Genomic DNA, 27,959 nt, shown 5'->3' with positions numbered 1-27,959 from the left:
TTCATTATTAGTTTGTTAGTTGAATAGAATAGAGAGGTTCTTCTTATTTGTGTTGTTTAATCTTTCAACTATTGTAGAGAACCAAATTTTAAACTTTCAATCAATTTTTATAACAAAATATTGGTAACACATCTTATGAATTATGATGAATGGACCTTGGTTGGGTAAGAATACAAACCGATCCGAGCTATCTAACTATCCAATCTGAATTGAACTTTTGATCATTTGGTTCAAGTCCGTGATGGCTTGGATTCGATTCCATATTTAAGACATTCATGATGGAGTATAATCGAAATCTGAAAAAATCACACCTTTTTTGAATAGTTTTTATAAGAACATTACTTCAAATATGGGGTTCACTTACATAAATTTGATTCTTGAAATGCCTCTTTAGATCTTGTTTTTATCTTAACAGTATAAAGAAGTAGAACTTCACTTCTATCAATTATTAAAAGAGCTCTACATAAATGAAATTGTACCAAGAACAAATAGTCTTATCAAACATATTATTCTTTTTTACCACATGAACTAAAAAATTACAATTATAACTGTGAACTACATATTATATGTTTTCATATATACAAAATCTATTACCAATTAAAAAACAAACTTTTGAAGAGATTACTATATTTTTTCCAGTAATTGAAATGAGAATAAGTAAAAAATAGCCTCTCCAATTAGTCTAAAATCCTTTCCTATATGACTAAGTTAGCATAGGCATCAGTTCCTTGGCTGCTCCCATTTTGCTTTAGCTTCTTGAAAGGATTAATATTTTACTGGAAGGCGGATCGTTCTAGAGTGCTGGAAAATTGTCTTCCTAATGGATTGCCTTATCCACCAGTATGCATAAGTAGCAAACCTGCAACCAGCTTGAGGCTTGAATTTCTCAACACTTTTCAGAAGACCCATGCTCCCTTCCTGCAACAAAAGACTCAGTTTAAATTAACAAGATAATAGTTTTCAAATAGACTAAATAATTTATTCAAGTTTTGCTTGTACCTGTAACAAATCATTAAGTTTGAGACCATGATTCTGATACTGTTTAGCGATGTGAACCACCATCCGTACGAAACGCTAAGCACTTAGCGAAACGCTAAGCACTTAGAGAAACGCTAAACACTTAGCGAAACTTCCCTGAAACAGAAATATGAACCAAAAATATGAACCAATATGATATGAACGAACCAAATAATAAATATGAAACAATATAAACCAAATAAGAACAGAAGGGTTTGAGAATATCATGGAAACAACCTTAGAATCGACACCTTAGAATCATCCTTCACCTGACCTACATGCAAAAAATAGGTTTAGGGTTAGTGTTTGAAAGAAATAAAGATAGTGTTAATCGATTTAGGTTTAAGGTTTGAAAGAAATGAAGATCGTGCAAATCGATTTAGGTTAGACCGCCGCCCCGCCGCCTCTGCCTCCGTCGCCGCCGCCGTGAAAGAGAGAACAAGAGAAGAGAGAGAAAGAAAATGAAAAAAATGAAAAAATTAGAGTATTTATACTAAACCTAATTCACTTAGCGAAACGCTAAGTCCCTTAGCGTTTCGCTACAAGGGTAATTTCGTCAAAAAAAAATAAAAATACCACGAACGCAATTTAATTAGTAAATCACCACCAGATCAAATAACCTCATCTTTAAGGTTATTTAATCAAATTTCCCATTGATAGGGTGAATTACCATTTGTATGGATGGATAATTTAAATATCGCTGGTGACACTCTTTTTTTTAATGATAATTGTACCCTTGCGTAACGCAACTCCAGTTGCGTGACGCAACCGGATTTTTTTATTTTTTTTCAATTTTTTTTTCGTCTCGCGGTTGCGTGACGCGATTGCGTGACGCAACTGGGGTTGCGTGACGCGATTGCGTAACGCAACAGAGGTTGCATGACGCAACTGGGGCATCTTCGTCCAAAAAATTTCATAATTAAATTTTTTGAAAAATAAAAAAATAAAAAATTGCGTCACGCAACCTGAGGATGCCTGATGCAATAGGGACATTTTCATCAGAAAAAAAAAATTATGAGTCCGCATTTAGGCTTTTAGGGTCATCCCCTCAAATTTCCCCTATTTATTTGAAAAAAAAAACAAAATTATTGTTCCAATTGGCATTGAAGAAGTGTGAACAGTGAAGTTTCAAGGGATAAACATGGCCGTCGTCGGTTTGCTTTGTCTTGTCTTGGAGTGATGAATGGTGATTGTCACTCAAAAATTTAAACTATATATATATATAGAATTGATCGTTTTCAATACATTTTCTCGTCTCTTTCTATCAAATCGTCTTTCAATTGCTATCTTTCTCGTTTTAGCTAAGTGGTGGTGGTGGTGGTGGATGACGACTACAAGAATTCAGCTTTATCACACTTACACGGAACCCCTCTCTCTACTACTTATCTACACTCTCAACCTTCCACGAAGATCCCATTCATTTACACCTTCTCCTTCCTCCAACACTCTCCCTCCCTACCCTTTATAGAGACGATAACGTTTTGCTGCTATCGGAATTCCACTCTTCTTTTACTAGGTCAGTTCACTCCTTTGCTTTTGCTTTTGATTTTGATTTTGTGCAAACCCCCTCTGTCTGTCTAGGGTTATAATATGCTGGTTTATCAACTACTGAAGAATTGGGTTCAATTTTATTATTTCATTTACTTACTATGATCATATTTCATGGACAATCTGCTTTGCTTCAGAAGAATAAATTTTGTGATTAACTTGGGTTTGACAGTGGCCACTAACAATTGCTTCCTTCAAATGCTTTCAGGACTCGTCTCCCACTCTCAAGGCTTTGTCTCCTCTTGTAAGACTTCATCTCTTGCTCTAATTCTTTGTCTCAAACTACTTTTTGATGGAATTTTGAAACCCTGGATTTGAAACATGTTAAGGATCCTCTCATATTCCGGCAATGTCTTGTATGTGCATTTCTGATGTAGGATCATATAAGGTTTCATTTATGGACAGTTCTAGAGAAGTGGTAAGTGGTTGGGAGATCTTACAAAGTAGAGATGTCCATCGCACACCAAGGAACACAAGCTTGTTTTCTAGCTCATTACCTGTTCAGGGTTAGAAATGTGCACCTTTACCTGTTTCGAAGTAATTATGTAACGTTGTCATTTGGTTAGTGAATAATATAATCTTTATCTTTTGGATATCATGCAGTTAAATATGCATGGTCAGAGTATAGTGGACAATCTGTTGATGATGGCTTGCCAACCTATGGAAAACTGCATCCAGAATATAATGAGTCACTTGAAGAAATTGAAATGAGTGATGTTGGAGGTTTGCTTCCTGATGATGAACACGAGCTTTTAGCTGGTGTGGAAGATGATTTTGATCTAGCATGGTTGCCTAGGCAGTTGGAGGATTTAGAAGATGATCTGTTTTCTAGTGGTGGGGGAATTGAGATGGATCGTGAACCACAAGAAAGCCTAAGCACTGCTATCTCAAAATTAAACTTTTCGGACAGTTTATCTACACATTCAATATGTCATTATGGTGTTTCAAATAATGTGTCGGTAGCAGCTGCTGGTGAACATCCATACGGGGAGCATCCTTCTAGAACACTATTTGTTAGAAATATCAATAGCAATGTTGAGGACAGTGAATTGCGATCTCTATTTGAGGTTTGTGCTCTTGACTTTCAACTTTTCTATTTCTCATTGCATTAGACACATGCTATAAAGCATTACTATTTTGTTGTTCATCTTTGTCATTTTCTTCCAAGTGTTATCTTACATTCTTTTTTTTATCTACTTTTGTTGGGGCAAATGTTCAAAGTGTTCGCCCGATTCCCATTTTAGCTATTAAATACCGTGGTTTGCGGGGCTATGCAAGTGGTAGTGTGTCATGAACACAGAACACTCCAAAAGAAAATGTCTAATTTCTTGTTACATAGCAATAGTTAGGGTGATGAACTCCTCAGTGATTGTATCCCCTCAAAATAAAATAAAATAAAATAAAATAAAATAAAACATACCCAAGCTAACAATTTAGAAATTAGCATTCATTATCCTATATGGTGCATCCTATTAGATTCCAAATTCTCTTGGACCCATAGAAAGTGGTGGAAATTAGAGACACAATGGTTTCCCATGGGTAAGGCAATTTGAGAAATGAGCATAACACTTTTTTGGCTTGACCATTAGAGTAAATATGGGTTTATCAATTGAGATGTGGCATTGTGAGGTTCATAACAACTGACACAATGAAGATGGTGAGGATTAAAGAGATTTGACAACACAAATGGGAGATCATAAGAAAGCCATGGCATATGCTGTTTATGAAATTTGGCTGAAACAAACAGTATAATCTTTAGAAGGGTTGGAAGGACAAATAAGGTGATTAATTCATAAATTAATTTTGTTTTCAACCTGAAAATTCATAATTGGGTGAAATTCCATTAACATTTTGTTTTTCTATGTAGATCTTGTTTTATTAAATATTTGCATTATACTCTCAAACTCCTTTTTCGCCTTCAGCTTATTCATATGATCCCTTAATTAGTTGCTTTGATATACCCATGTATTGAAAATGAGGTTCACTTTTTTTTGTAGCAATATGGAGATATTCGGAGTTTGTATACTGCTTGCAAACACAGGGGCTTTGTGATGATATCTTACTATGACATCCGTCATGCTCGAAATGCAATGTGTGCTTTGCAAAGTAAGTCCTTGAGACGAAGAAAATTGGATATTCATTTTTCAATTCCAAAGGTAAATATATGCTATGTTACCTTTCTTCCATTGATATTGAGCTGAAATTGGAGTACATTGTGATTTGTGATGCTGTTGAACATGATTTTAAATGTTTAAATTACTATGTTCTTAAATATCAGGATAACCCATCAGAAAATGAAGTCAACCAAGGAACTCTGGTTGTGTTCAATTTGGATGTATCTGTATCAAATGACGACCTTTATCGCATATTTTGCGCATTTGGCATGGTCAAAGAGGTACTTTTTTGTTCTTTTTACTCAAACTGATGCCAGAAAAAACATACATATCTCATGCAAATTTTTGATAAGTTGGTTAGACATTCTTAGTTGACATATTGGCCCAAGGAATATATATCATACATCTTACCTCAAGTGGTAAGAGTCTTGAACTAAGAGGTTAAAGTCTCAAGTTCGATTTTCACTCAAAGTACCTTAATAAAGTGAGATGTTGCTCTAGCCTCCTCTACGAAAAAAACCCTTGTCTAAAAAAATATATACATAATACACATATATTAAGTTACCACTATAAGAATCCAACTAAAATGTGTATTTGTTACACATTACTTTGCATTCCCATCCTCTTTAGATGGTGTGCTCCTTTATTTGACATGTAAATATGTTAATTACAAATTTACAATGTGAGAACTGCTTGATAAAATATTTTATGAAAGTAAACTTCAGTAACTTTTTTACTATCTAAATTGTTACCTTATGTTTCCATTCCAGATCAGGGAAACACCACATAAGAGGCATCATAGATTCATTGAGTTCTATGACGTAAGAGATGCCGAGGCAGCCCTCAAAGGTTTGAATAAGACTGAAATAGCTGGGAAGCGCATAAAGCTTGAACCAAGTCGACCTGGTGGGGCCCGTCGGAGGTATGTAATGGTGTTACTATATCATTCTTATCAGCACTTTAACCATTTATTTTGTAATTTCAACTACTACTGGTAGTTAGGATACATGACCTTATGCTGGTAGGTTTTATGCTGCCTGGTTTAGCATGGAACCTGTCATGCACATCACAATCTTCTAATTGCTTCCCTACTTTTTCCGTCTCATATCCTCCATTTTTTATCTTTCATTTCTTTGGTGGTTAGAAATAGTACCATGTACAGCATGTACTCTTAGATTCAGGATCCAAAATGTCTTTTAGGTCTAGGTTAAAGATTGGTCTGGTTCTCATCTTTTATATGGTACATGAAGGGGCATGCTCAAAACATCTACCTCAATCAAATTGACCTAAGTTCTAAATTTCAAAATTTTGGAATATGCACTTTTATATTTTACACATATAACTTCTTCAATTGAGTAATACATGAACTAATTTTAATTATATATATGGAATCTCAGCTTCATGCATAAAACAAGTCAGGATCTGGAGCATGATGATGCTTTTCCTTTCCGTCATATTGTAGGCACACCAGGAGCAATATCACCTTCAGGTAATTATGTTCAAGTGATTTACCTTCACATTGAAATGTACCTTGTATGAAAAGTCTATATGTGCTTGTTTGGTGTCTTTGTTTTCAAAATTGTAGAAAAAATCCCATTTGATGAAAAAGTTGATTATTTGGGTTAAATGCCTAAAATATCCTTTGTATTTAATATTTCAAAATGTTATACAAAAATAATATTTTAGTGTTTAGTATTGTACTTGATGATTTGATTGATGATGAGATAAGGCATTATTGTCTACAAATGTGGGCATTGCCTTTTTTATGAAATCTAAAATACAGAATAGCCGTGGCAGGTAATTGGCCATATTATTGCAGTTCTGTTGATTATTGTCCTTCAGAAAGCCATTATCTTGGTTCAGGATCTCTCAGCCCGGGATTGGCTTCCATTATACCATCTTGTATTTCAGACCCAATGAAGATTTCTCCAATGGTTAAGGATCATAGGGACTTATTACATGTGAATAATTCTAGATTACCGGGAATGGGATATCAGCTTTCTTACTCATTTCCTGACCAGAAATTAGGGTTCAGTCCTGGACAAGCATCCTCATTTGGTGAATCAAATTATTTTTCATCTAGCTTTGAAAGACTATCAAGTACTTCTTCTGGATCAATATCGTTAACAGACCATTTATCTACATCAATCGGAGAGGGTCAAAATTTTCTGTATTCAGATCAGTATAAACCAAACATTGGTTCAAATCACCTTCATCATGTTGGATCCGCTCCATCTGGTGTTGTTAGCGAAAGGCAGATTGGTTACGAGATGAAGCAGTTCCAGATTGATTTGGATAAGATCAGAAGTTGTGAAGATACTAGAACAACTTTGATGATTAAAAATATTCCAAATAAGTATGTCCAATTAGTAAACTTTCATTTGCATTTTCAAAATTATCAAATTTGATTTGTCTTGGTTCTTAAATCAGGTACACTTCAAATATGTTGATTGCCGCCATTGACGAAAATTTCAAGGGAAGTTATGATTTCTTTTACTTGCCAATTGATTTAAAGGTACATTTTGCTCTCAAGTTATGAACATTTTATCCAATGATTCACCATCTGAATTGGAAGCAATGAACTTTCCTTTTGTTGCAGAATAAATGCAATATGGGTTATGCATTCATCAATATGATCTCCCTGTCACATGTTATTTTCTTTTATGAGGTACGGACAAGTCATTCTTTCATTCATATGGTTTCAAGACTTGGGCGGTGTTTAATTAAGTGCTTATTTGAATTAATTTCATTTGATAACTGTTCTTTCAATTCACAAGTTTTTAGATTCAGATCAAATTAAACTAAAAAGTCAACCTAAAACATAAAACTTAATTTGGTAAACTAAGAGCGTACAAAAGACAACTTTAACCCCTAAAAATGAATCAATTACTACATTGTATCGGTAAAGTAGTTTTTAAGTAACCCACGAGGTAGCGCAAGTGGAAAGATTCTTGTTTAAGAGATCAAAAGGTCTTAGGTTCGATTCCCACTAAGAATGTCCTGATTTAAGTGCGTAAAATTCGAACATTTTCATTTGGTTTATTCAACGTTTATTTTTCTTAGATAACATTCAACACTTAAAATTTTAGTTTTATCAAACGCTCGGAATGTTTCAGTTTTCAAATCCAAAATCTTGTATTGAAATGGGGCAGTTCTAGGATGGAACCTTTAGCATAGTTTCTTGTGCCATGTTTTCTCCTATCATATGCATCTAAACATTATTGGTAAAACTTTCTTAACCAACCAGGCCTTCAATGGGAAGAACTGGGAAAATTTTAATAGTGAAAAGATTGCTTCAATAGCATATGCAAGGATTCAGGGAAAGGCAGAACTTATTTCCTACTTCCAGAATTCCATCCCAGTTTACGAAGATGGACATTGCCGATCAATTTTCTTCCAACCTGAGGAGGATCAAGAAACTAATGAGGTAACAAAGAGTTCGCGTCTCTACAACTTTTTGATGGCATGTTGCAGTAAATCTCGTTACTCATCGCGAGAAAGAATTATTACACCAAAAAAAACCCATTTAAATTTTCATGGTAAAACTAACTTAAAATATTTCTCATTAACTAATGAAACTATGTAAGATAGAATAATGTTGTGCCATTGGATGATAGAAATTTGATGAGCTTGCAAACATTTTTTTTTTTGAAAATTTTAATGCCTATAGTAATGATCCCTAATTTCGTCGTAATCACAATTCCAATGGAAAATCTCCAAAGATGATCATTTGTACAAGCTTTTTCTATTTACGGATCATGATTCAGATTATAATGTGATTTTTTGCTTCGTTTATAAAAACTATTTGTTTAGATCATATTGCAGATTATAGTTTAATTTTTTCCAGATTATGATAACAAATATGCTCTGTAATTTCATTTTGAGTTTCATGTTCAATTGTTATTGGATAAAACAGGTACAATTGCTCAACAGCAACAACAATCTCAGCCACGATTACATTCATCATAAAATCCCCCCGATGAATAGTTTCAATGCGAAGAAGAATGACAAGATAAATCGAATGCCAGTATTATTTTAAGGTGTATAAAGATTTAAATCAAGCATGCTGCCTGTTATATGATGTTCATAAATAAATTGTTTGTACAAATAGTTGATGTCTGTTTATAAATTTCGATCAGACAAGCTTTAAGGAGACCAATATTCTCCTGTTTGTCTATCTCTGTATATATTGTGTATAATTTTTTCTTTTGGATATTTGTGGTTAATTGTAAATATAATAAATTCTCTATGGGCCTAGAATCAATGAAATATATTAGATTCTGCTTTTATTATTGTTGATGATTTTGATTCTTTTTCTTAGGTGTGTTTGTCTGGAAAGACTTGTAACTGATTGTGGTTTGCTAATAATAAGTGCAATTTATAGAATAAAAAAAGAGGTTACAAACATGAACAAGAACAAAAGGATGATAATTGATAACAAACATCCAAGAAACAAACAAAAGACAATCTCACATGCAAGACAATACACAACAACAAAGTTAAATAAAGTATATAAAAAGACAAGAAAAAAACATTAATGTTATGTTGGGAACTTATGATAATGCTGCTGTATATAGCTTTATTTTATATGTTTATTTGTCAGCTTTTTCATTTTATACTTGCAATCTTCACAACAAATATATGAATTAATGAAAATGGTTAAAAAGGAAAAAAAATGATTCCTATATTTGGAGTTTGGAAGTCTCAAAGGTTGAAATGGAAAGAAACTATTGTGTAGATTATTTTAATGAAACTATTTAAGTTGTTTTTTAATTTATTATTTTATAAATTATAATTTATTTTAAAAATAAATTCTATACAAATTATAATTTAAAATTAATTAATATATATTTATTATTGAATATTATAATATATCTAATATTTCCAAAATAACTATACAAATTATAAAATATAAATATATAATTAAATTATTACTCGTTTACCCATTAAACCCATAGAAAAATAGTTCAACAGAAAATTAAATCGTTTAACCGATAAAAAAACGGTTAATTCAAACTGTTATAACCAATTAATCAATAAACTGGTAAAATAAAATCGGTAAGTTGTTGGTTCAGTTTAGTTATCGATTTATTGGGACAAGTTTATATAAGGTATGAATTAACTTTATGTATGGTCCAAAAATAATAATTTATTATTTATAAAAATATATATACTAATATTTTTAATATAATATTTTTTTGTTAGTGGTTTAATGATTTTTAAAATAAATTACATATATTTTGTTCAATTAACTCAAAATAAGTATTATTTAAAATAAATAAAAAATTACACTAAAGCATCCTAACTTTTTAAAAATATTTTTTATTAAATTAAGTTGAAGTCCACCATTCATCAAATTTCTGACTCCCTTCTTGAAACAAGACCGATTTGATAATTAATCTATAAGTAAGTTTAAGAAATTACAGACTATAAGTTGGATTCTCATTAAAGAAACATACTAAATTAATTTTGAAAAATATTAGTTTGTGAAGTTAACATCATATAATTTGTTTTTTAGCCTTAAATAAATAAGGGATGAAATGAGGCAAAATGGTAATAGTCTAATAAGGAAAAAAAGTGGTCATATCATGTGGTGAATATATATTAAGGAATTAATTGAAAGATTTCAGAGTTGATGGGGTTTATTTAAAATTAATAATACTTTGAAGAGCTGATTTTCAAAAGTTTACTCTTTTAGTATCTTTCAAGAGACGCTTTCATTTGCAACTTGCACTTTGTCAATGACATAATGATTGCTTATTAAAATAATCTATTAAAAATAAAATGCCAGCAAGGAAGAAACTAACACTATTAAAAAATAATATTAAAAAACCTGATCATATTATATTAGTTTTTTTATCCACAAACTTAAAGAATAGAAGTTGATGACAATGCTGATTTTTATATTATTTTATACAAAATATTTTTAAACTATAACTTTTCACAAATTTAATCAATAATTCTGTTTACAAATTATGCACCCAATTGAAGTTAGTTTCAAATTATAATAAGTTTTTGATCTGAATTGGATCGGTAATTGACCGGAGATACGGCAGAGATGGTATTTATGTTTGTTCGATCTCCAATTATAATATCCCGAATATTAATAAACACAATGAAATATATAATATTACCAACATATTTTTTTTTTTTTTCATATTTTAAAAGAATTTTAAATTTATTTTTTATAATAATATAAATTTTTAATATATTAATATAATTTTATCAAATAAATTTCATATATTTCCAACGTGGAATCTGACCGGATGATAAATATTTTTTTTTCGAGAATCTGAATTTAAACCAAACAAATGTCATTAAATATATTAATATATATATATAATTTCAACCAATAAAATATATATTTTTTTAATATTTTCGATCAAATTCAATGCAATATACGGGAGAAGAAATAGACTCAAATCCTCAGTTTCCTTCTACTGAGAAAAGAAAAACTCTGAAATACACGTGTTAGCATAAATATGAATATAAAATATAGAAGAATAAAATATCCAAACCTTTATAATATTACGAAATTGCCATGCAAGTGGTGGTTGGCCGGCGGCGGACAACTCCGGCGTCGATCAACTTCATTGAGATGGTAACGTTCCACAGAGATTACGAGCTGGAAGTCCCAGAGCAATATCCACCGTCCGATCACTCCATCCATCTCTCATCCCTTGATTCAGCCGCTGGATGAACCCCTTCCTCTGTCTCTCGCCTTCCTCCAAAAACCTCGCCACCTGCCTGGGAGGAGGAATATCCTCGTCCATCATCCAGCAATCTCCTCCTCCGCCGCCGATCAAATCCGGCGAATTCGCTAGTAATTCAACTATGCCGTCGACTACATGCTTAGGGCCGTTATCGTAAATCCATACGCGCGCCATGGCTCTCTGCAGTATCCTAATCAATTCACTCATGTGATCTGATCGATCCATGATTACGAAGCTGATCTGGATAAGAAATTGGCGGTTATTACTTCCGGGGGAGGACGAAACTTCCGTAATTTCTGTTAAGTTTTGAAGGACTAGGCGAACGGTTACGCGGCTGACTTGTTTCTTCTTGTGAAGAGTGAGATCGGAGTAGAGAAGGTGTTGGATGTAATCACTTGCCTGGATCGCTAACCGTGAAGCCTTATCATTGGATAGATAGAAGAGATTGAAGCGGCGACCGGCGGGAGTGTTTTTGGCGGCATTTTCTATTACGATGTCTATGCCTTTTGATGCTTCGTGATTTGCCCAAAAAGAGAGAATGGCGACGAAGAAGACAGATGTTAACCGTAGAATTATGGCGGAGTTTGATAGGTCTGGTTCAAGAGCGGCGGTATTTGGCTTTTTTGGAATGATCAGAGGTTGAAGAAACTCTGCTTGCTCTGCCATGCGATTGGATGAACGAACGAACGAACGCCGATCGCTTCCAATTGGTTCCTTCAAAGCCACATGATTTCATGTGGAATTGTGGACCACCAGGGTTCGCTGTCTTTTTCTCATTATTGCAGGATGGTTTTATATCAAGATTTCGTACATTTCTCATTTTACAAACACGCTTTTATCAATTAGAAATTTGAAAAAAAAATTATATATTTTCAAAGCTATTTTTATTGTTGTGGCTAATACATTATTATTATTATTATTTTATATTGAAAAGGGTAAAACTTATAAAACAAAAAAGGACAAAAATTACTCAATAGGCTTATAAAAGAGAGACCACAAATAAGAGTTTCTCATACCTATACACATATCCATGCAATATAATAATAATAATAATAATAATAATAATAATAATAATAATAATAATAATAAATTGTCAAAGAGAACCTACATACAAACAATATTAAAAAACTCCCACCCTGCTGAAATGTACATGTGAAAATGATTTTTTTGAAACTTTTTAGATCCAACAAACAAATTAAGAAAGAAAGATAACATGTAATAATTTTTTTTCTTTCAAAACTGTTTAAATAGGTAACAGCATCTAAGAAGAGAAAAGTTACCTATTATGAGAGTTACTACATTCGACGACTCGGGCAAGCATTGGCAAAGTGGGAAGGGTCACCGCAAACAAAGCATCTTCTATCAGTTATCGGCTCGCCTGTTGCCAACACAAATGTGGCTGCTGCCTCATTTCCATGCTCTCCGTCGTTTCTGTTCCTTCCCCTCCCCCTTCCACGGCCAGTACCACTACCACCACCCCTACCCCTCCGGCTACTGCTATTACTATTACTGTTACTATTATTATTATTATTATTATTATTATTATTTCTCGAACTTGTATTCCCAACAGAAGTCCTTGCTCCAGTACTATTGTTTAGGCTATCCTCCCACCTGCATTTTTTATTTAGAGAAAGTTCTTCAACAATGAACTTAAATTCAAAATAATTGCTGTAAAACTTCATGAACAAAAGTATTCAAATGGAAAATAATATAAAGCCCAAGAGTTTCAATCAAATCCTTAATATTTTGAATGTTTCTTATATGGATAGTATGATAGAACCCCTCACATAGCCCACTCAAAGTATTTGCCAATTTTAAAATGCTCTTTTTAAAAAAAAAAACAATTAAGTTCTTAAAGTATGAAACTATTTTGATATGAACCATTTTAACATTTGTTTCGTTCAAACTAGAGGACAAAGGAGATTGTTTAGGGATGGATTGTAGCAATTTTTTTTAACTAAATCAAAGACAATAAGGGCAAACGAAGTCTACTTACACGAAGAAGTTGCATCCTTGCGATTGACAAGAATAGAACTTTCTTCCTCTGTTATTTGCAGTGTTTGCTGTCCGCAATGTGCATGGTGTTGCACATGTCTCACAAGGAATAGAAATTTCTCCTGCCCCATAAGTTCAGTTATAACGTTGGCTAGAAATTCACTTTTCAGGATTTAATCCATAACAAGTTACAAGCAAAAAGCTCATTAAATTTACTATACTGAAATTAGGAGATTGGAAACCATTCAAAATATTATATACCAGTCTGTTGGTTCGTTCCTTGGGAGTGTGCGCCTCTTCGTGTAGAAGAAGCCTGATAAGGGCAAGAACTTGAAGAATGCCCAGATTGACTGCAGTTCTCACATAGAAACCTTGAATTATTTTGTTGGTTTGTGCTAGATGTGGTTCCTCTTCCCCTACCTGGTTGTTATTGGAAAGACACACAAATTCTCAAGAGGATAGAATAATCCTATGATTGCATGGAACATAAAAAAATTATCAGTTTGAAAGACATGTGACATGTTGCAGATCCTTTTAGGTAGCTTGGGAGATTTTCAATCTGTTAGGGGCATTTTTTATTATCATCGTTCATCAATAAAATTGCTCTAATGGTCTCAAAATAGACAACATATCATGTTCCTCTGCATTTACATTCACAATGTCTGGCTGAGAGCCTGAGATATGTAGCTGTCTCTTGCCAATGCATTTAAGGGAGACGATAATTTTTTTATGTATTGTTTAGTGTTTTGTTTCAAGTTGTGTTCAAGCTTTTGTTTGAATTGTTGTTGAATTTTTCTTTAGTTTTTGTTATGTTGGAGGCAAAACATGTTTTGCTCTGAATTTCAAGTTCAAGTTGTAAGCTCCTTTTCCAGATTATTAATAAAATGGTTTGCAGTTTCCCAAAAACAAAATTACCAGATGAATTTGATTGATTTCGGGAATTAGTTCCACAAATTTCTGTTAACTGCTTTAGAATCTCATCACATCCTCCAATACAACCTGACAAAATAAAGAAATATAAATGAAACAGATACACAGATTAAACTTTTAGGTGTTGATTAGGTAAAAATCTCATTAAAATGATAAAACCTTATGTATTGGACTAGGCCAGACCTAACTCAAATTGCCAAATACACTGGCACGTTTAAGGTATCAAAGAAGTTGATGCAAAAGAAGAAAATTAGTCCTCGTGTGTATGGTGAACATACCTAGATGGTTAATATCGTAGTTTGGTGGTATCTCTAATTGTTTGAATTTAAACTGAACCTTGAAAACAGGACCTGCATCAGAAAAATCAGCTTATAAGTGGATAATGAGCATGAAAAGAAAATTAATATCTATTGGTACATAAAACTGTTATATATAATATATGACATCAGATTATAACTAAGTTATTGTCTAAAAAGTAATTAAAATAGAGATTATATATATATATTATTTTGAAGTCAATGTAAACTTTTTCTATTCAAAAGGTCAACTTTTCATTAATGATAATAACAAAAATGAAAGTTAAGAGCGTTCAACATTACAAGTGCAACACAAAAAAATAAATTAAAAACAGTGCTAGATCCCAATAAGTTCAAAATAGTCTCATCCTGTGCAAACGCCTCTTTTCTTGAGGAAGCCAATGTAAGTTGTATTGAATAAAGAAACTAAATTGTTCACAAAGTTTATGTAATTAATTTTTTGTAAAAGGTCAACTTTTATATTAAAAAAGAACACAAAAGGCGATCAGAGATTACATAAGGGAAAGAGGGGGGAGAAATAAGGAAAAACAACTAAAGAGTTCGATGCCAATAAGACAGTTTATATCATTATTGGTTTGCTAGATTGTTGAAAGAAAGAAAGAGCATAGCATATCTTCGAGCTACTCGGAAAAATGCAGTGAGTGGGTTGTATCGCTGTTTTATAGTTGGGTTTGGGAGTGAAAAAACCATCAAAGAATTTAAAATATTGAATTAGAGAAATAATTAAGCTAATACTAGATTAATTGACATTTCTAAGTGACCTGGGGTGCAGTTGCTGCAAACATTTGTGGTAATTGTTGCTTCAGCAATGGATCCAGGAAGCCACACAACATTTCTGCACTGTGAGAAGATAAAACAGGAATCTGACTGAGCCAGGAAACATAAAATGATAAATGGGGTTTAAATAAATATTTTATACAAGAATCTTTATTTGTATAAATATTTTATACAATAATCTCCCCATGAGAAATCAACAAACTGTAAAACTATCAATGGTATGTATCATTTAGACTAAAGGCCTTTGGAAAAACATATTATTTATGCTTTTGTATCCAGATCCAAATGAGAAACAATCAATAAAATTTTGAATCTCTGACTAATTTTTGTATCCATGTGTTTTTAAATGGGGCTACAAGAGTCATATCCTAACAATAATACTAATAGTAATATTTATTACAAACACTTCCCCAAATTAGAGTATATAATATATCATGTTAAACTCTTTAAGTAAAACTGAATATAAGGGTGTTTGGTCATCTGATTTATCATAGAATGACAAGACCTGATATCATGTGTGGAATTGGAATGGTTAATGGTTTACTCGAATTTGCTTAGTTAAGAACATTACACCTAGTTTTTGTAATTGAGACGGTGTATTTGAGAAAATACTCAATGCTACATTATTTCACAAAGAACACGTAGTTATGCACTGCGAAAATCAGCTACAGTGAACGTTGTTCACATTCATGTTTCTCCTGAATATGCATGTGATTATAGATGCTCTAGAGTAGAATACTGTAGAAAATGTCAACCTAGCCTTTGATTATATTTATAATTGATTGCATTCCTAATATAGATTATAATTTATTGTAATTAGCATATATGCAATTAGTATGAGATATTCTATTCCTAATTTAAGGGAAGAATATGTGTGCATATATCATACAAATTCAACATATATATATATAACAGTTTCCTGAATTTTGTTCAACATGTCAAAACAGTGTTCTTGCTTAGCAGGGTCACATGATCTTCTTTCATTAGAATAAACTAGGTGGGAGATTTAAGGGAATATGATTTATCCTAATTCAGGAAAATCAACTCTAATATTTGTATACATAGGTGCAACCTTATGACTTATGAGACTAATATATCAAAAGTCTCTCACTTCAATTGTAAATCCAACAGTATCAAAAGTAGCACCTACTTGTGGATAACTTTGGCAGCCAACCATGAAATTTCCATCCTGCACACAACCAAATAATGACACTTAGAGCGAAAGGAAACAAACATATGTAAGAACCCAAAAAAATTAAGCAATAAAACAAATTATGAATGGAATGGAGATGCTATGATGCAAAAGAAAAAAAAAAGTTAATTGAAACCCTATTTTTTCTGCAATGGAAGGACGCAGATAAATCGACGTAAGGAACTCGAGTAAGGGAACTTTGACAGCATTTGTTTGTCAAAATAGAACAAAAATGAATGTGCAGTATCTTGTTTAGAATTTGCAATGTTAGTGCAAAAGAGCATAGACAAATTTCTAGTTAGCGCCACAGCTTTAGATAATGGTATAGGCTAACTAGTAAAATATGCACTTAAAACATAATAACATATTTATGACTGTAGACCTTTTTCTGTTGAAAAAAATCTGAATGGGGACTTCTCAAACTGCATGTTATACTAACTGGTTATTTTGTCATAAATTACATGAAGGACCATCTAGGGATTGCTTAAGAAATTAACCATAGATATCAAAGTTTTAAAATCAGATCAAGGCTAAGAAATGGAAGAAGTAAATTGGAATCCCATGTACTACAGTCATCTCTATCAGACAACATCATCGATCTAAACAAGTTGGATCATGGGATAAGAAATGATGGACTATTTCATAAAGCTAAAATGTCCTTATTACCATTCTTTGCTTAAGCATCATATCCGAACCATGACAAACAGAACAGCGGCACACTACACCTCCAGAATTTTGATCAACTCCATTGGGTCTGTTAGACCTACAAAATGGAAAATAGTATCGTTTGTGATACACTTCTTTCTGAATGAAAAACAATAAATATGAATAAACCTGTCAAAGAAAACTCCCATGGCTTCAAAAAGTTTTTCTTTTTTTGACCTTGCCTGCAATTCCATAAAAAACAAAGGTACCTTTAGCTATTTTTTTTTTGGGGGGGGAAAGGTACCTTTAGCTATTATTATATCAAGGAAGTACAATAAAATCTAGCTATACTCTATACAACTGAGATTAAATCATGAAATATTATTGGCATTCAAATATTTTTATTGAAGTTGGATTCACATTTTTATCGTCATATCTCTGTGCCTAAAAGTGAGATTTTCTATTATTATTTTAATCATCTATTATCAATAGAATGGTCTTTCATTTTCTCTAACAATAACTACGCACAAGCATATTTAGGAACTGATGAATATGAAGGCAATATAGACTGTGTATTTAGAACCCCCAAGACTCTGTTTTGGGAAGGTACAATTGTACCATGCTAAATAAATAAATTGCCAAGAAACAGCTTTTTTTTTTTATGAAAGTAGAAAGCTACCATGACCCTCCACTTCAACTTAAGGCGTTCTAAGTGGGAGCTAAGCAACACTTAAAATAAGCAAAGATGCAATGCAAAAAAGAAATTGCATGCAAAAGAATACACTGCCATTCAAAAGAGAAAACCTTCAAAAAGGCTATTCTGGAAAATGCCCTGTAGCCCTTTCTAGGCTCTCTGAAGCACAAAAAGGTCTAGCCTAATACCTAACTAAAGGAAAGTTATGATCCAGGTCTTATAATTGGAATAGAACTTTTAATGGCAGACAGCTGGAATAATGAAAAATGACTAACCATTCACATGAAATTAGTAGTGCATATCCATCATGAATTGTACATATATGAATCATGAAAAACTTACGTCTAGAAAACAATCTTTCATCTGTTGCAATACATTTGTCAAGACCTCCTCTTTTCTCTTAGTCCCTAAGCTCACTGCTTTCATATCACTCTCCATCATGGCACGGAGATAAGGTTTCCAGAGTTCATAACTGAAAGGCAGACATCTTACAGCAATGAAACAAAAGAAACTGTTTGTAGACATTGTTTGATACTAATAATTGTAGTACTGAATAACTATCAAAGAAAGTAGCCAAGAATACAGCCTTGCACTGGTGCTGAATTTAAGATAAGTGGTTAGATATCACAATCTTGCAAAAGAAGAACCCATGAAACATTCTCTATATATTTCATCTACAACATATCATGTTAAAAATAGACTATTTATTATCAAAGCATTGCAATATATTAAACATTTATGACATCAAGTCAGCCATCAAGAATGTTTGTTTTGTAAGCAGGTCATACAGTGTAGTGACTCTAGCCGCTCTATGTATAGAAACTGAAGTAAACCACTTACCCCATCTCGTCATATCCCATAACCAATGCTTCCCCCTGAAAATTAAATTACAACAGTAATCAACTGATGAAAATATCACTTGCGTTTATCTTAATTATAATGAATTGTTCATATGGTATTTATCATTACATGCATTTACAAATATAACAAAACTCATTGACACTGTTAACATCATGCCTTGGTTAGTGTATGAGTGTTTGAAGAATGAGAAAAGTAGCAGAGCTCTTTAGACGTCAATCCAAAGTGATTTCTAGATAAGACAACAGAAATACCAAATCAGATCATAATTTTTTGACTAAGTAGTACAGTGTGTCTAATATTATAATTATTTTCAGTTATATTATGTACAGACCTGCATGGACTATGCATGAGTCTTGCTATAACATAAAGGAGGTTCGTTGAACTATAGACAGTGAACAGTACAAGTGTTTATTTTATGTGTGGTTATTGTTTTCCAAGGTCCCCATGGTGTTGAACCTTGTGCACCCAGCAAACCATTAAACATGCCAACTTCCCACACTAGACAGCCAAAGCAGAAGAAGAAAACACTAGTACAGCACCTCTCAGAACGAGTTACTCTGCTTTATAATGAATTATATGTTTGTCCTTGACCTAACTAGGATGCAAATAAATTTATCTGAGCTCTGAAGTCAAGCATGAAAACTATGCATATCCATAATCAGCATTTCACCTTAACAAAAGCAACAGAACATTTCTTTTAGCACCGGTCACACTTTTCATTACTAGCTATACTCATTTTACCTAATCTTCCATTGAATTGTGTTTTTAGAATAATCAAATAAATTTAAATGAAAACACGGACCTCCCATGGATTTGAATAATCATAATGAAAACAATGTCATGTTTCCTATAATGTTAGTCCAACAATAGTGAAGCTGTGAACTTACAAGATTGGTTGGCGAGAAACGCATATTTGAATCTTTTACAGCATAAGACCGATCAAGCAATTTTTTGATATGGTCATGCATTGTGGCATCTGTGCCAATGCCAGCCTAAAAGATAAGAAGAACCCAGTAAGACAACCAATATTCATTCATCTTAATCCCTTATTATATCCAGGTCTCACCGTTAGGATTTGAAGCTATGAAGATCATCAATTAATTCAGTAATATACAATAAAAATTTGAGGTAATTAACAAGCAAAACACCATTTCATTTAGAAAATTATATATCAGGTAGTTCAACCTTGTCCATAAGATTTAGTAGGTCCTCTTCACTTAAAAGTAGTGGTGGCCTAGTCACTCCCGAATCCAATGTTAATGTTGTTGGGACAAACTGCAAAAATAAATAATAACAGAATCTAAAGGCTTGTATGACAAAAGAAATATCAATCATCAGAATACGCACGAAATTGAATAAAGAGGCAAGCGGGTACTAATAATTATTTAGGAGCACGAAAATTTAATGGTTTCATCCTTCCAAAAAAGATTCAGGGAGTAATTTTAGTTTTAATACTTCAACTACTTAATAAACCTTTTGATAAGAGTTATATTATTAATCTTTGAATCCTAATCCTATACCTCATTGAATAAAATTCATGGGAGACCTTGCTTGAATCTCAAACCAATGTTTATAAACATCCAATTGACTTGGTGTTACACTAACGTCAGTCTTCAATTGGCTCTCAAACAACAGCAAAATGTGTTGAGAGCTGACAAACAGCCATTACAATAAACAGGATGTTACATAATACATCAACCTTTTTGATAACTAACAAAGCAATCAAATGTAATATCAGAAAAACAAAACATAATCTAAATTCAGATATATAAGCTAGCATAAAGAGAGAGAGAGAGAGAGAGAGAAAGTAAGACCATAACAAAGTGGAGAAATCCAAGTGCAGCTCTTATAATATCAAAATGTACCTTCTACAAGCCATTGTTGCACTTGCTGAAATGTTATATTTACAGAATTACCGGTAGACTGACTCTCTATGTAATGTTTTAGTTATATTCCGATACTTATTTGAGTAAATCAGGATCTTCAGATACAAAGCTGCCAGAATCAAAATTTCTCATGCTTCTAACCAAAAACTCAGTGACAGCCATTACTTGTACTTCACCCAAATATAGGAGGATAAAGAAAGTGCACCAAACAAAATTAAAAGGATGGATAAGAAGCAGCAACCTGTTGTCCAGGAGTATAAACTGGGACAAGTGAACCTCCCCAAGAATCAAACCTGTATACCTCCAGGTAATTTTTCTGAAGAAGTAAGAAACAGATAAGTCAAATAACAGTAGAAGTAATGCTATGATAATCAATAAACATGTTATCACTATTCTCAAGTTTTTGACTTGTGACTATGACGCAGATCTGATTGTGTTCAAAAACCATGAAGATTTTGTGAAGAAAAAAAATCAACAATTAATAAGTCATCCATTCCCACCCAAGAAATGCCATTCCCAAAACATTTAAATGTATTTTCTTGAAGTGCAAGTCATCCACGCATCCTGCTGAACGCTAATGGCAATCAACAAACAGCACTCTTCACTAGAAGTTGTCAAACCCTCTATCTTCATTGTCCACATATAAATTAAAGTAACAACCAAGAAATTTCATAGACAGAGGGTGAAGGGTTGAGATATAGATGATAAAGAAGAATGCTTCAAGCTTACAATGTGATCAGTGTATAACAATAACTTATAAGAATCACATGTAACTAGAAACTATAGTCTTTTAATTGTAAAAAGCAATATGACAAAAAAGAACATGTGCATGAAGTGAAAATGCCTAGGCAGAATGTATAACAATTTATGGCAAACAAAGGAAGATACAAAAAAAAATCAAAACTTTGAAGGGATATACCAAAATGCTTGAGGGTAAAAGAAACATAAAAGCAAAGGTTCAGATGGTGAGGTGAAATGAAAACATTTCCAGCCATAAATTCAGCACCAGAGAACATATGCATCCTTGTGGTCTCAGATTTGTGCATGATATGCATGACTAATAACCATCTCCAGTTATTGACATATTAAATTGTTTAGAAACTATATGATGAAGACCACACCCTCAATGGGAAATGCGATTTCAAGAACTCTCTTGAATTTAATATTCAAAGCTAACCTTCAGTGCCAGTATTATTTACATCTCAGGCACAAAATACATCTTACAATCTTGTTTTACAGGTTCAATTCAACTGATAGTAACATACATGTAGACCCTTTATCAACTAGGAAAAACTTGGTACAGAACCCTTTGTGGGATGTATAACATGGTGAGATAACTCACCTCAAGTACCACTCTTCCAGATGCATAAAACAATTCACCCACAATGTCGATTTCAACTTTAGTTTCAGCTCCTACTGCTGGTTGAGAAACACATGCCAAAAAATGTCTAACCACCAGCTCATACACTCTCTGTTGAACATTAAATAGATGAAGTAGTAGAAAGATATTCCTGAGCCAGATCTCAAGCAAATTTGATCAACTAAGTACATAAATGGATTTAACTATAGTACAAGAAGAGTTGGACTTACTTGGTGGTCCTGACTCCATCCAGACTCTCCAGAAGAAAATTTGGTTGGGTGAATAGGAGGATGGGCTTTATCATCATGGCCACCACTAACAGGATTCCTCCAAAGTCCTCCCTCAGGATCCAATAACCGCTGGGCATATGAACCCCATACTGGATGCCCTTGCTGTTCTTGCACAATTGCCTGAGAAAACTCCATTATTAAATGTCCTCAAGGCATGGAAACATTGTATACAACAAGTCCAGCATGTAGTAAACCAAAGAATTTTATCCTTGTAGTTTTTTCATATACTTTGGGGATAATGAACTATTACAAGGAGAATGCAATTTATAGGGAAAACTAGAAGAAAACCAGTTAAATGGAAGTAAAACTTCATATATAAGCATAAATAAGCCTTTTGGGTTGGGAAAACAAACAACCCAGCCCATTTAAGGAAAATGCTCTTGAAAATGATAAAAGTGTGTTTGGAATGGGACTAGGTTGATATTTTCACACACTCAAATTAGGTGGAAAATTTCAGCCTAAATAAGGAAGCCCCGAAGATCTTGATTCAAAGAAAAAGTGGCTTTGAAAGACAAACGTAGAACAGTGGGTCGATGTCAAACTTTGGAGACAAACATCGAATAGTGGAAAAATAATACATTTACATGGAACTAGAATAAATTCATTAAATCTCTGAACATACAATGAAAATGCTTGATGTAAACCATCTAAAGAAAATAAGTTAGAACAGTTCTCAATAAAAAAAAAAAGGAGTTTTACTCGCAAGTCAGTTCTAGGTGAAAAGCCATCAGTCTCTGTACGAGGATAACTTAGAAAGCCAGAGTGGTATAGTTCATCTGCTACCTGTCAAAGAAGGAAATAGCATAGAGATCTTAAGCTCAGTTGATAAAATGGCATAATGCAACAAGAGAAATAGTCACTTTCTTTGAGCTGCAAAAAAAGTATTGTGGAAATGATCATCTAAATTGAGAATAATTTAGAAGAAAATAATTAAACTATTGAATAAAGGACAAAATGCTCCTCAACTTTGGCTAAAGGTTCAAATAAGCTCTTAAGCTTTGAAATATACAAATAACTACAAACTTGATAATAAATAAGCAAAGAAGAATTATGGAAATGAGGGGATTAGAGAAACATAACTCAAAATGCATAAATTCAATTGTAGCATAGGTTCCCTATTTGTAATAGAGTAACTCTACTACTTAAACTGAAATATTAATAAACTAAACTAAAATGTAAGAGACTGCACATAGGCCCACTGGAGCACAATGCTCTTACCGAAGCCCACCGCTGTTCATTTCATTTGACGCTTGGGTTCGCCTCCCATCAGCCTCATAACAATATTTGTACCACTTTTACAAAAATTCCCTAATATTTGTATATTTTCAAAGTTGTGGAGGGGAGGGGTCATCTACACATTTAACCAATGTTCAGTGGCTTCTTGTCCTTTTTCCTTAAGCTAGTTATGAATTGGCTGCAATAAGCTCCCAAACAATAATACGAGAAAAGCACATTTCTTCATGTATTAACAATAGTCAAAGGATCTTACTGTCGTATTAACAAGAGATGTCTAAACCTGTATGACACCCTTATTAATGTGGATATAATGTTGGTACATGCCTAGTATCTATCCATATTGCAAGACAAGAGATGTCTAAACCTGTATGACACCCTTATTAATGTGGATATAATGTTGGTACATGCCTAGTATCTATCCATATTGCAAGACTTAAGATATTAACACGCTGTTAAACTAGTTATTGTTTTCAATTACTACAAATGCATAATAAGAAGTTCTAGGATATGTTTGACATCAATTATATAAGAAAACTGCAATATCAGAGGATTCTAAAGCAACTGTGGCAAAGGACTTACTTTATCATGCATCAGTTATCTATAGAAAATGTAGTCTTCATGTTTCTATGTTCATAAAAAATAAAAGAAAAACAGAGATTGAAATCAGCACCAATAATTAAAATTAACAGTTTCCAAGTATTGATGAATAACTAAAGATCTCTAAGCAAAAAAAACTAAAGATCCTCCAACTTAACATGAATGAACCAGCATTTAATTGGTAGTCATTAAGGTCAATGAAGAATCAGCAATCAGAACAAGAGCAGGAAGTCCCTTCTACTTACTTCCATAGTTCGTGCAGAACTCATTCGGAAGTACCGAGCTGCACGCTTCTCAAGCTCAATAGTACTTAAAGGATGCGGAGGATACTTCATTTTCCTGGACTCTGTGACTTCTGTGACCTAAACATTATAGAACATCCATCAAGTAAATAGAGTTTTAAGTAAGAGCACATCATCATAAAATGGCTCCACCCATTCATCATTTACCTAATATTAGTTAGAAACAAGATTTGAACACATTTATAGTAGCAGCCTAAAGACTAACCATCTCGTCAAAGGTACAATAATATCTTGGTTATTTATAAAGATCCAAAATCATTTTATACAATGCAAAGCAGTTCCTACTAGTAACTCACCTTGTCATAAAGTCCAAGCAATCAAAATAGCATGCATAGATTAAAAATCTAAGTTTAACAAATATTTGTTAATTTACAAATGCACTTTGTTCGTAACAAATTTTGTTAGTGCTAGTGTTATTTTCAAGGTTTGGACTTTACCCGTGTTGTACCTATATATCGGTTTAATTAGTTTAATGAAATAATCACACTTTACCTCAAATTAGCATGGTTTCCCCTATGTCCATCAAATGCCTCATTGACCTTTTTTTTGTTGGACACTCTAGAAGTCTAGAACTTGTTATAATAATATATAAAGAAAATATTACACATCTTTTGATGATACATTTTTTAAGTCAAACCCCTTATTTTTCTGTTTCTTTTATTTCCTTATATTGGTCCCTTGACCCACTTTTATCTGTACGGAAACTCATCAATTATCCAGGCCAATACAATACACTTCTCTGTATACACAGACAGTTCCACCAATCTTGATGAGTCTCCTACAGTTTCCCGGTTTCTCCTTTTCCTCCAACTTTGCAAGTGTATGGTTGTGGACACAAAGCCTATACTAGAACATTAGATATTATGGAATCCTTGAATTATGAGATTGGATTAATACGACATAATTAGATACAATTGGAGACAAATATATGATTGGATTTAGTCAAAATACAATTACCTTGCGGTATGCTATGAACAGATTAGTAAGTTTTCTGTTATTTAAGTAACTATTCTTAATACTAGTCCAGAACACAGGCTATGCATATGACACTCATTCTCTTTATATAATAAAATAAATAATTTGAAAATATTTGATGATATCATATAAATTATTTGGTATTAGTGTAAAGATCTTTTATGCATATATTACTAAAATAAATATTATTGTAAATTATTGCTACAATGTACCAACTACATTTAAAAACTAAAGATAATATTTTATAATAGGTCTATTTCTTTATCAAAATTAGTACCAGTGTAACATTGAATCAAGCAATCATTTCCAAATAATCAAGCTAATTAAAAAACATTCTTAAGCTTTCACGATATAATATAAGCTTATTCAGACAGGGTTCTACCCTTCAACATGTAAGGGTATTGCATGTAGTCTACTTATCTAATTTAATTAATTAAAATAATAGTATCCTAATATAATACTACAGCACTAATGTGTTATTGTTGAGGTATGAGCTTTGGACCTTTGGTACATACTGTACTCTATATGTATGGGTTTAATTAGTTTAAGGAAAAACATACTATACCAAAAATTAGCATAGTTCAATCCTCATAAGTCACTAGTTATTCATTCCACACATTACCATGCCAGCATTCTATACTGGACTCCTGCTAGTTTGTAACATGATAATCATATAAAATCCATCTATATTGCAAGAGATGAAAAGATAAACACCTCCTAAAGTGGTCCTAAATCATGTTAAGTTACTCAACAAAAAGCTTGGTTTATAATCATCATGCTAATGGAAATACAACCTAGAGATGATAATTCAATCTGATATACTCAAGCAGAAATGATGGTGGGGCAGATCATACCATGTCACTCTTAAATTACTTCCAATTCTACCAGGAAAAATAAGTGTAACTTTTTATTAGAATAAGAATACTTTTAATGACAGCAATGGAACTTACAGTTGCTGTCGGTTCTTGAACGCACATTTCATAAATAATTAAAGCACAAGTGTAATCAAACAGATGCCCACGCCTGCAAAGCAATAATCAATGAGTATGAATCACCAACGACCAGGTTCACAACTGATGAAGAAATAGTTATAATTCAGCTCGAGTTTTACATCCAATTGAAGGTGGCAGATCCTTCAGCCGACTTGTGAGTGCAATTGATTGACCAGAATTCTTCAGGTTCATGACCTTGCATCTCCCAATACCTTTCCACAACAAAACCTAGGGTGGGAAACTGGAATAGACAAAAAAAAAAATAACCATCACTATCAAAACTAAAACCACAGGTAAAAACTAATCTTTCAGCTGACATGGAACTTAACCTGGCAAGGACCATAACTTATGACAACATTCCTGTCATCATTAAATTCAAGATGAAATGCATCTCTCAATAGCATTGTCTGAAACCTTGTGAAAGAAGCGCCAATTCGAAGATCAATTTCCTGTAAAACAGATCACAGGAAAAATTAGCATCTTATCATTTTTGTAACATAGATTCTAATACACACTTGTCTAACGTCGACTGCATCAGAAAATAGTTGATTAGGCCGAACAAGTTGCTGCATTGATTCATAAATCTCCCTAGACATTACAAAAATATGCTATTAGAACATGAACACGATTAGTATTAACTAACAAAATAGTAAAAAAAATAGATAATATATTTGAACCTGTCAATTAAAGCAGAGAATCGAGCCCTCCATATATTAAGATGGCGATTTGCTGCAACGCAGACTTCCACTACTTCGAATGCAATGTTCTCCCCTTCTCTATCACAATCCAACCACAGAACAAGCCATTGGCATTTCCTAGCCTCTTCCTCCAATGTCTTCTTTATATCCAATTTATCCTATAGAATCCATTTAATGAGTAATTAACTAACTTCATAATAGTAATCCATTGAATAAAAAGTATTGATACATAATAGAAAACATAACTTCTATATATAACTGATGAAGAAGATGATTATAAAGATAATAAGAAAACCTCGGGGACATATTTGCTAACGGGAGCTTGGTAGAGGTCGAGTGGATCACAAGAGTACCATTTGCGATATCGGTCGTCAAATTTTAACTCCATGAGGTGTCCAATGACGGAGGTGAAGAGCATATGACATTGTTGGCCGTTGATTACGTAGCTGAACTCGAATATCTTGTTATATCTCGACCTTCCTTCCCTAGTCCTCAATCCACCGTGATTCTTTGACAATATACCTGCTACTGACTTGGCTACTGAAGGCTTTTCCGCCACGTTTAGAACCCTAATCGGATTCCCACGGGACATTTCCCGTTTGAAGACGACGATTTGCAGATCGTTTTAGTGAGAGTGAAAATGAAAATGTGTTTGCGAGCAAAGCCCCTTTCTTTCCTCTTGTTTCCTTTCCCGCGCGTTTCAGCGAAATTATACACAAATGAAAGAAACTCATTTTTGCCACTGAACTTGTGAACAAATTTTATTTCTCTACTGGTTTATTATTCATCAATTTATCCTACAAACTTATAAAAATATTCA

The 27,959-nt window shown here is 33.0% G+C and overlaps 3 protein-coding genes across 5 annotated transcripts; 1 reads left to right on the top strand and 2 right to left on the bottom strand.

Moving 5' to 3' along the window:
- The first annotated feature begins 2,139 nt into the window (after positions 1-2,139).
- On the top strand, positions 2,140-8,960 carry LOC124931353 (protein MEI2-like 5). Of its 3 annotated transcripts, XM_047471800.1 has the most exons (14): positions 2,140-2,203; positions 2,319-2,533; positions 2,774-2,809; positions 2,943-3,071; positions 3,169-3,632; positions 4,563-4,721; positions 4,844-4,960; positions 5,450-5,601; positions 6,077-6,168; positions 6,468-7,035; positions 7,110-7,194; positions 7,279-7,347; positions 7,927-8,106; positions 8,596-8,960. In XM_047471800.1, exons 4-14 carry the CDS (start codon positions 2,963-2,965, stop codon positions 8,716-8,718), a joined length of 2,118 nt encoding a protein of 705 aa, XP_047327756.1. In that variant the 5' UTR covers positions 2,140-2,203; positions 2,319-2,533; positions 2,774-2,809; positions 2,943-2,962; the 3' UTR covers positions 8,719-8,960. The 3 variants fall into 3 exon arrangements, with proteins under 3 accessions (XP_047327756.1, XP_047327757.1, XP_047327755.1); XM_047471801.1 differs by lacking the exon at positions 2,140-2,203 and having other exon boundaries at positions 2,287-2,533; positions 6,477-7,035; XM_047471799.1 differs by lacking the exon at positions 2,140-2,203 and having other exon boundaries at positions 2,287-2,533.
- Positions 8,961-11,027: 2,067 nt separating this feature from the next.
- On the bottom strand, positions 11,028-12,145 carry LOC124931850. The gene has a single exon (XM_047472423.1). It carries the CDS (start codon positions 12,056-12,058, stop codon positions 11,270-11,272), a length of 789 nt encoding a protein of 262 aa, XP_047328379.1. The 5' UTR covers positions 12,059-12,145; the 3' UTR covers positions 11,028-11,269.
- Positions 12,146-12,521: 376 nt separating this feature from the next.
- Positions 12,522-27,829, bottom strand: LOC124931375 (DNA topoisomerase 3-alpha). Its single transcript, XM_047471824.1, has 24 exons — positions 27,435-27,829; positions 27,119-27,297; positions 26,957-27,029; positions 26,771-26,890; positions 26,561-26,682; positions 26,400-26,472; positions 24,418-24,534; positions 23,039-23,122; positions 22,280-22,459; positions 22,032-22,160; positions 20,931-21,005; positions 19,989-20,078; positions 19,691-19,795; positions 18,783-18,817; positions 18,285-18,414; positions 17,438-17,490; positions 17,270-17,366; positions 16,562-16,600; positions 15,396-15,474; positions 14,596-14,667; positions 14,303-14,386; positions 13,649-13,807; positions 13,389-13,509; positions 12,522-13,003 (listed from the first exon to the last, which is right to left on the bottom strand). Exons 1-24 carry the CDS (start codon positions 27,729-27,731, stop codon positions 12,688-12,690), a joined length of 2,829 nt encoding a protein of 942 aa, XP_047327780.1. The 5' UTR covers positions 27,732-27,829; the 3' UTR covers positions 12,522-12,687.
- Between the last annotated feature and the right edge of the window lie 130 nt (positions 27,830-27,959).

The sequence above is a fragment of the Impatiens glandulifera genome, chromosome 3 (assembly GCF_907164915.1).
Source record: "Impatiens glandulifera chromosome 3, dImpGla2.1, whole genome shotgun sequence".
Taxonomy (NCBI): Eukaryota; Viridiplantae; Streptophyta; class Magnoliopsida; order Ericales; family Balsaminaceae; genus Impatiens; species Impatiens glandulifera.
This window is presented reverse-complemented; position numbering and strand designations above follow the sequence as displayed.

What these genes read in the sequence shown, in the direction of transcription:
- LOC124931353 (XM_047471800.1), top strand. Translation starts at nt 2,963, where the DNA reads ATGGACAGTTCTAGAGAAGTGGTAAGTGGTTGGGAGATCTTACAAAGT. An exon ending in AGGAGCAATATCACCTTCAG is followed by an intron (nt 6,169 to 6,467) that starts GTAATTATGTTC and finishes AATACAGAATAG; the next exon opens with CCGTGGCAGGTAATTGGCCA. An exon ending in ATGTTATTTTCTTTTATGAG is followed by an intron (nt 7,348 to 7,926) that starts GTACGGACAAGT and finishes TTAACCAACCAG; the next exon opens with GCCTTCAATGGGAAGAACTG.
- LOC124931850 (XM_047472423.1), bottom strand. Translation starts at nt 12,058, where the DNA reads ATGGCAGAGCAAGCAGAGTTTCTTCAACCTCTGATCATTCCAAAAAAG.
- LOC124931375 (XM_047471824.1), bottom strand. Translation starts at nt 27,731, where the DNA reads ATGTCCCGTGGGAATCCGATTAGGGTTCTAAACGTGGCGGAAAAGCCT. An exon ending in TAAGTTATGGTCCTTGCCAG is followed by an intron (nt 26,683 to 26,770) that starts GTTAAGTTCCAT and finishes TGTCTATTCCAG; the next exon opens with TTTCCCACCCTAGGTTTTGT. An exon ending in TGATGCTTAAGCAAAGAATG is followed by an intron (nt 16,601 to 17,269) that starts GTAATAAGGACA and finishes GGTTGTGTGCAG; the next exon opens with GATGGAAATTTCATGGTTGG.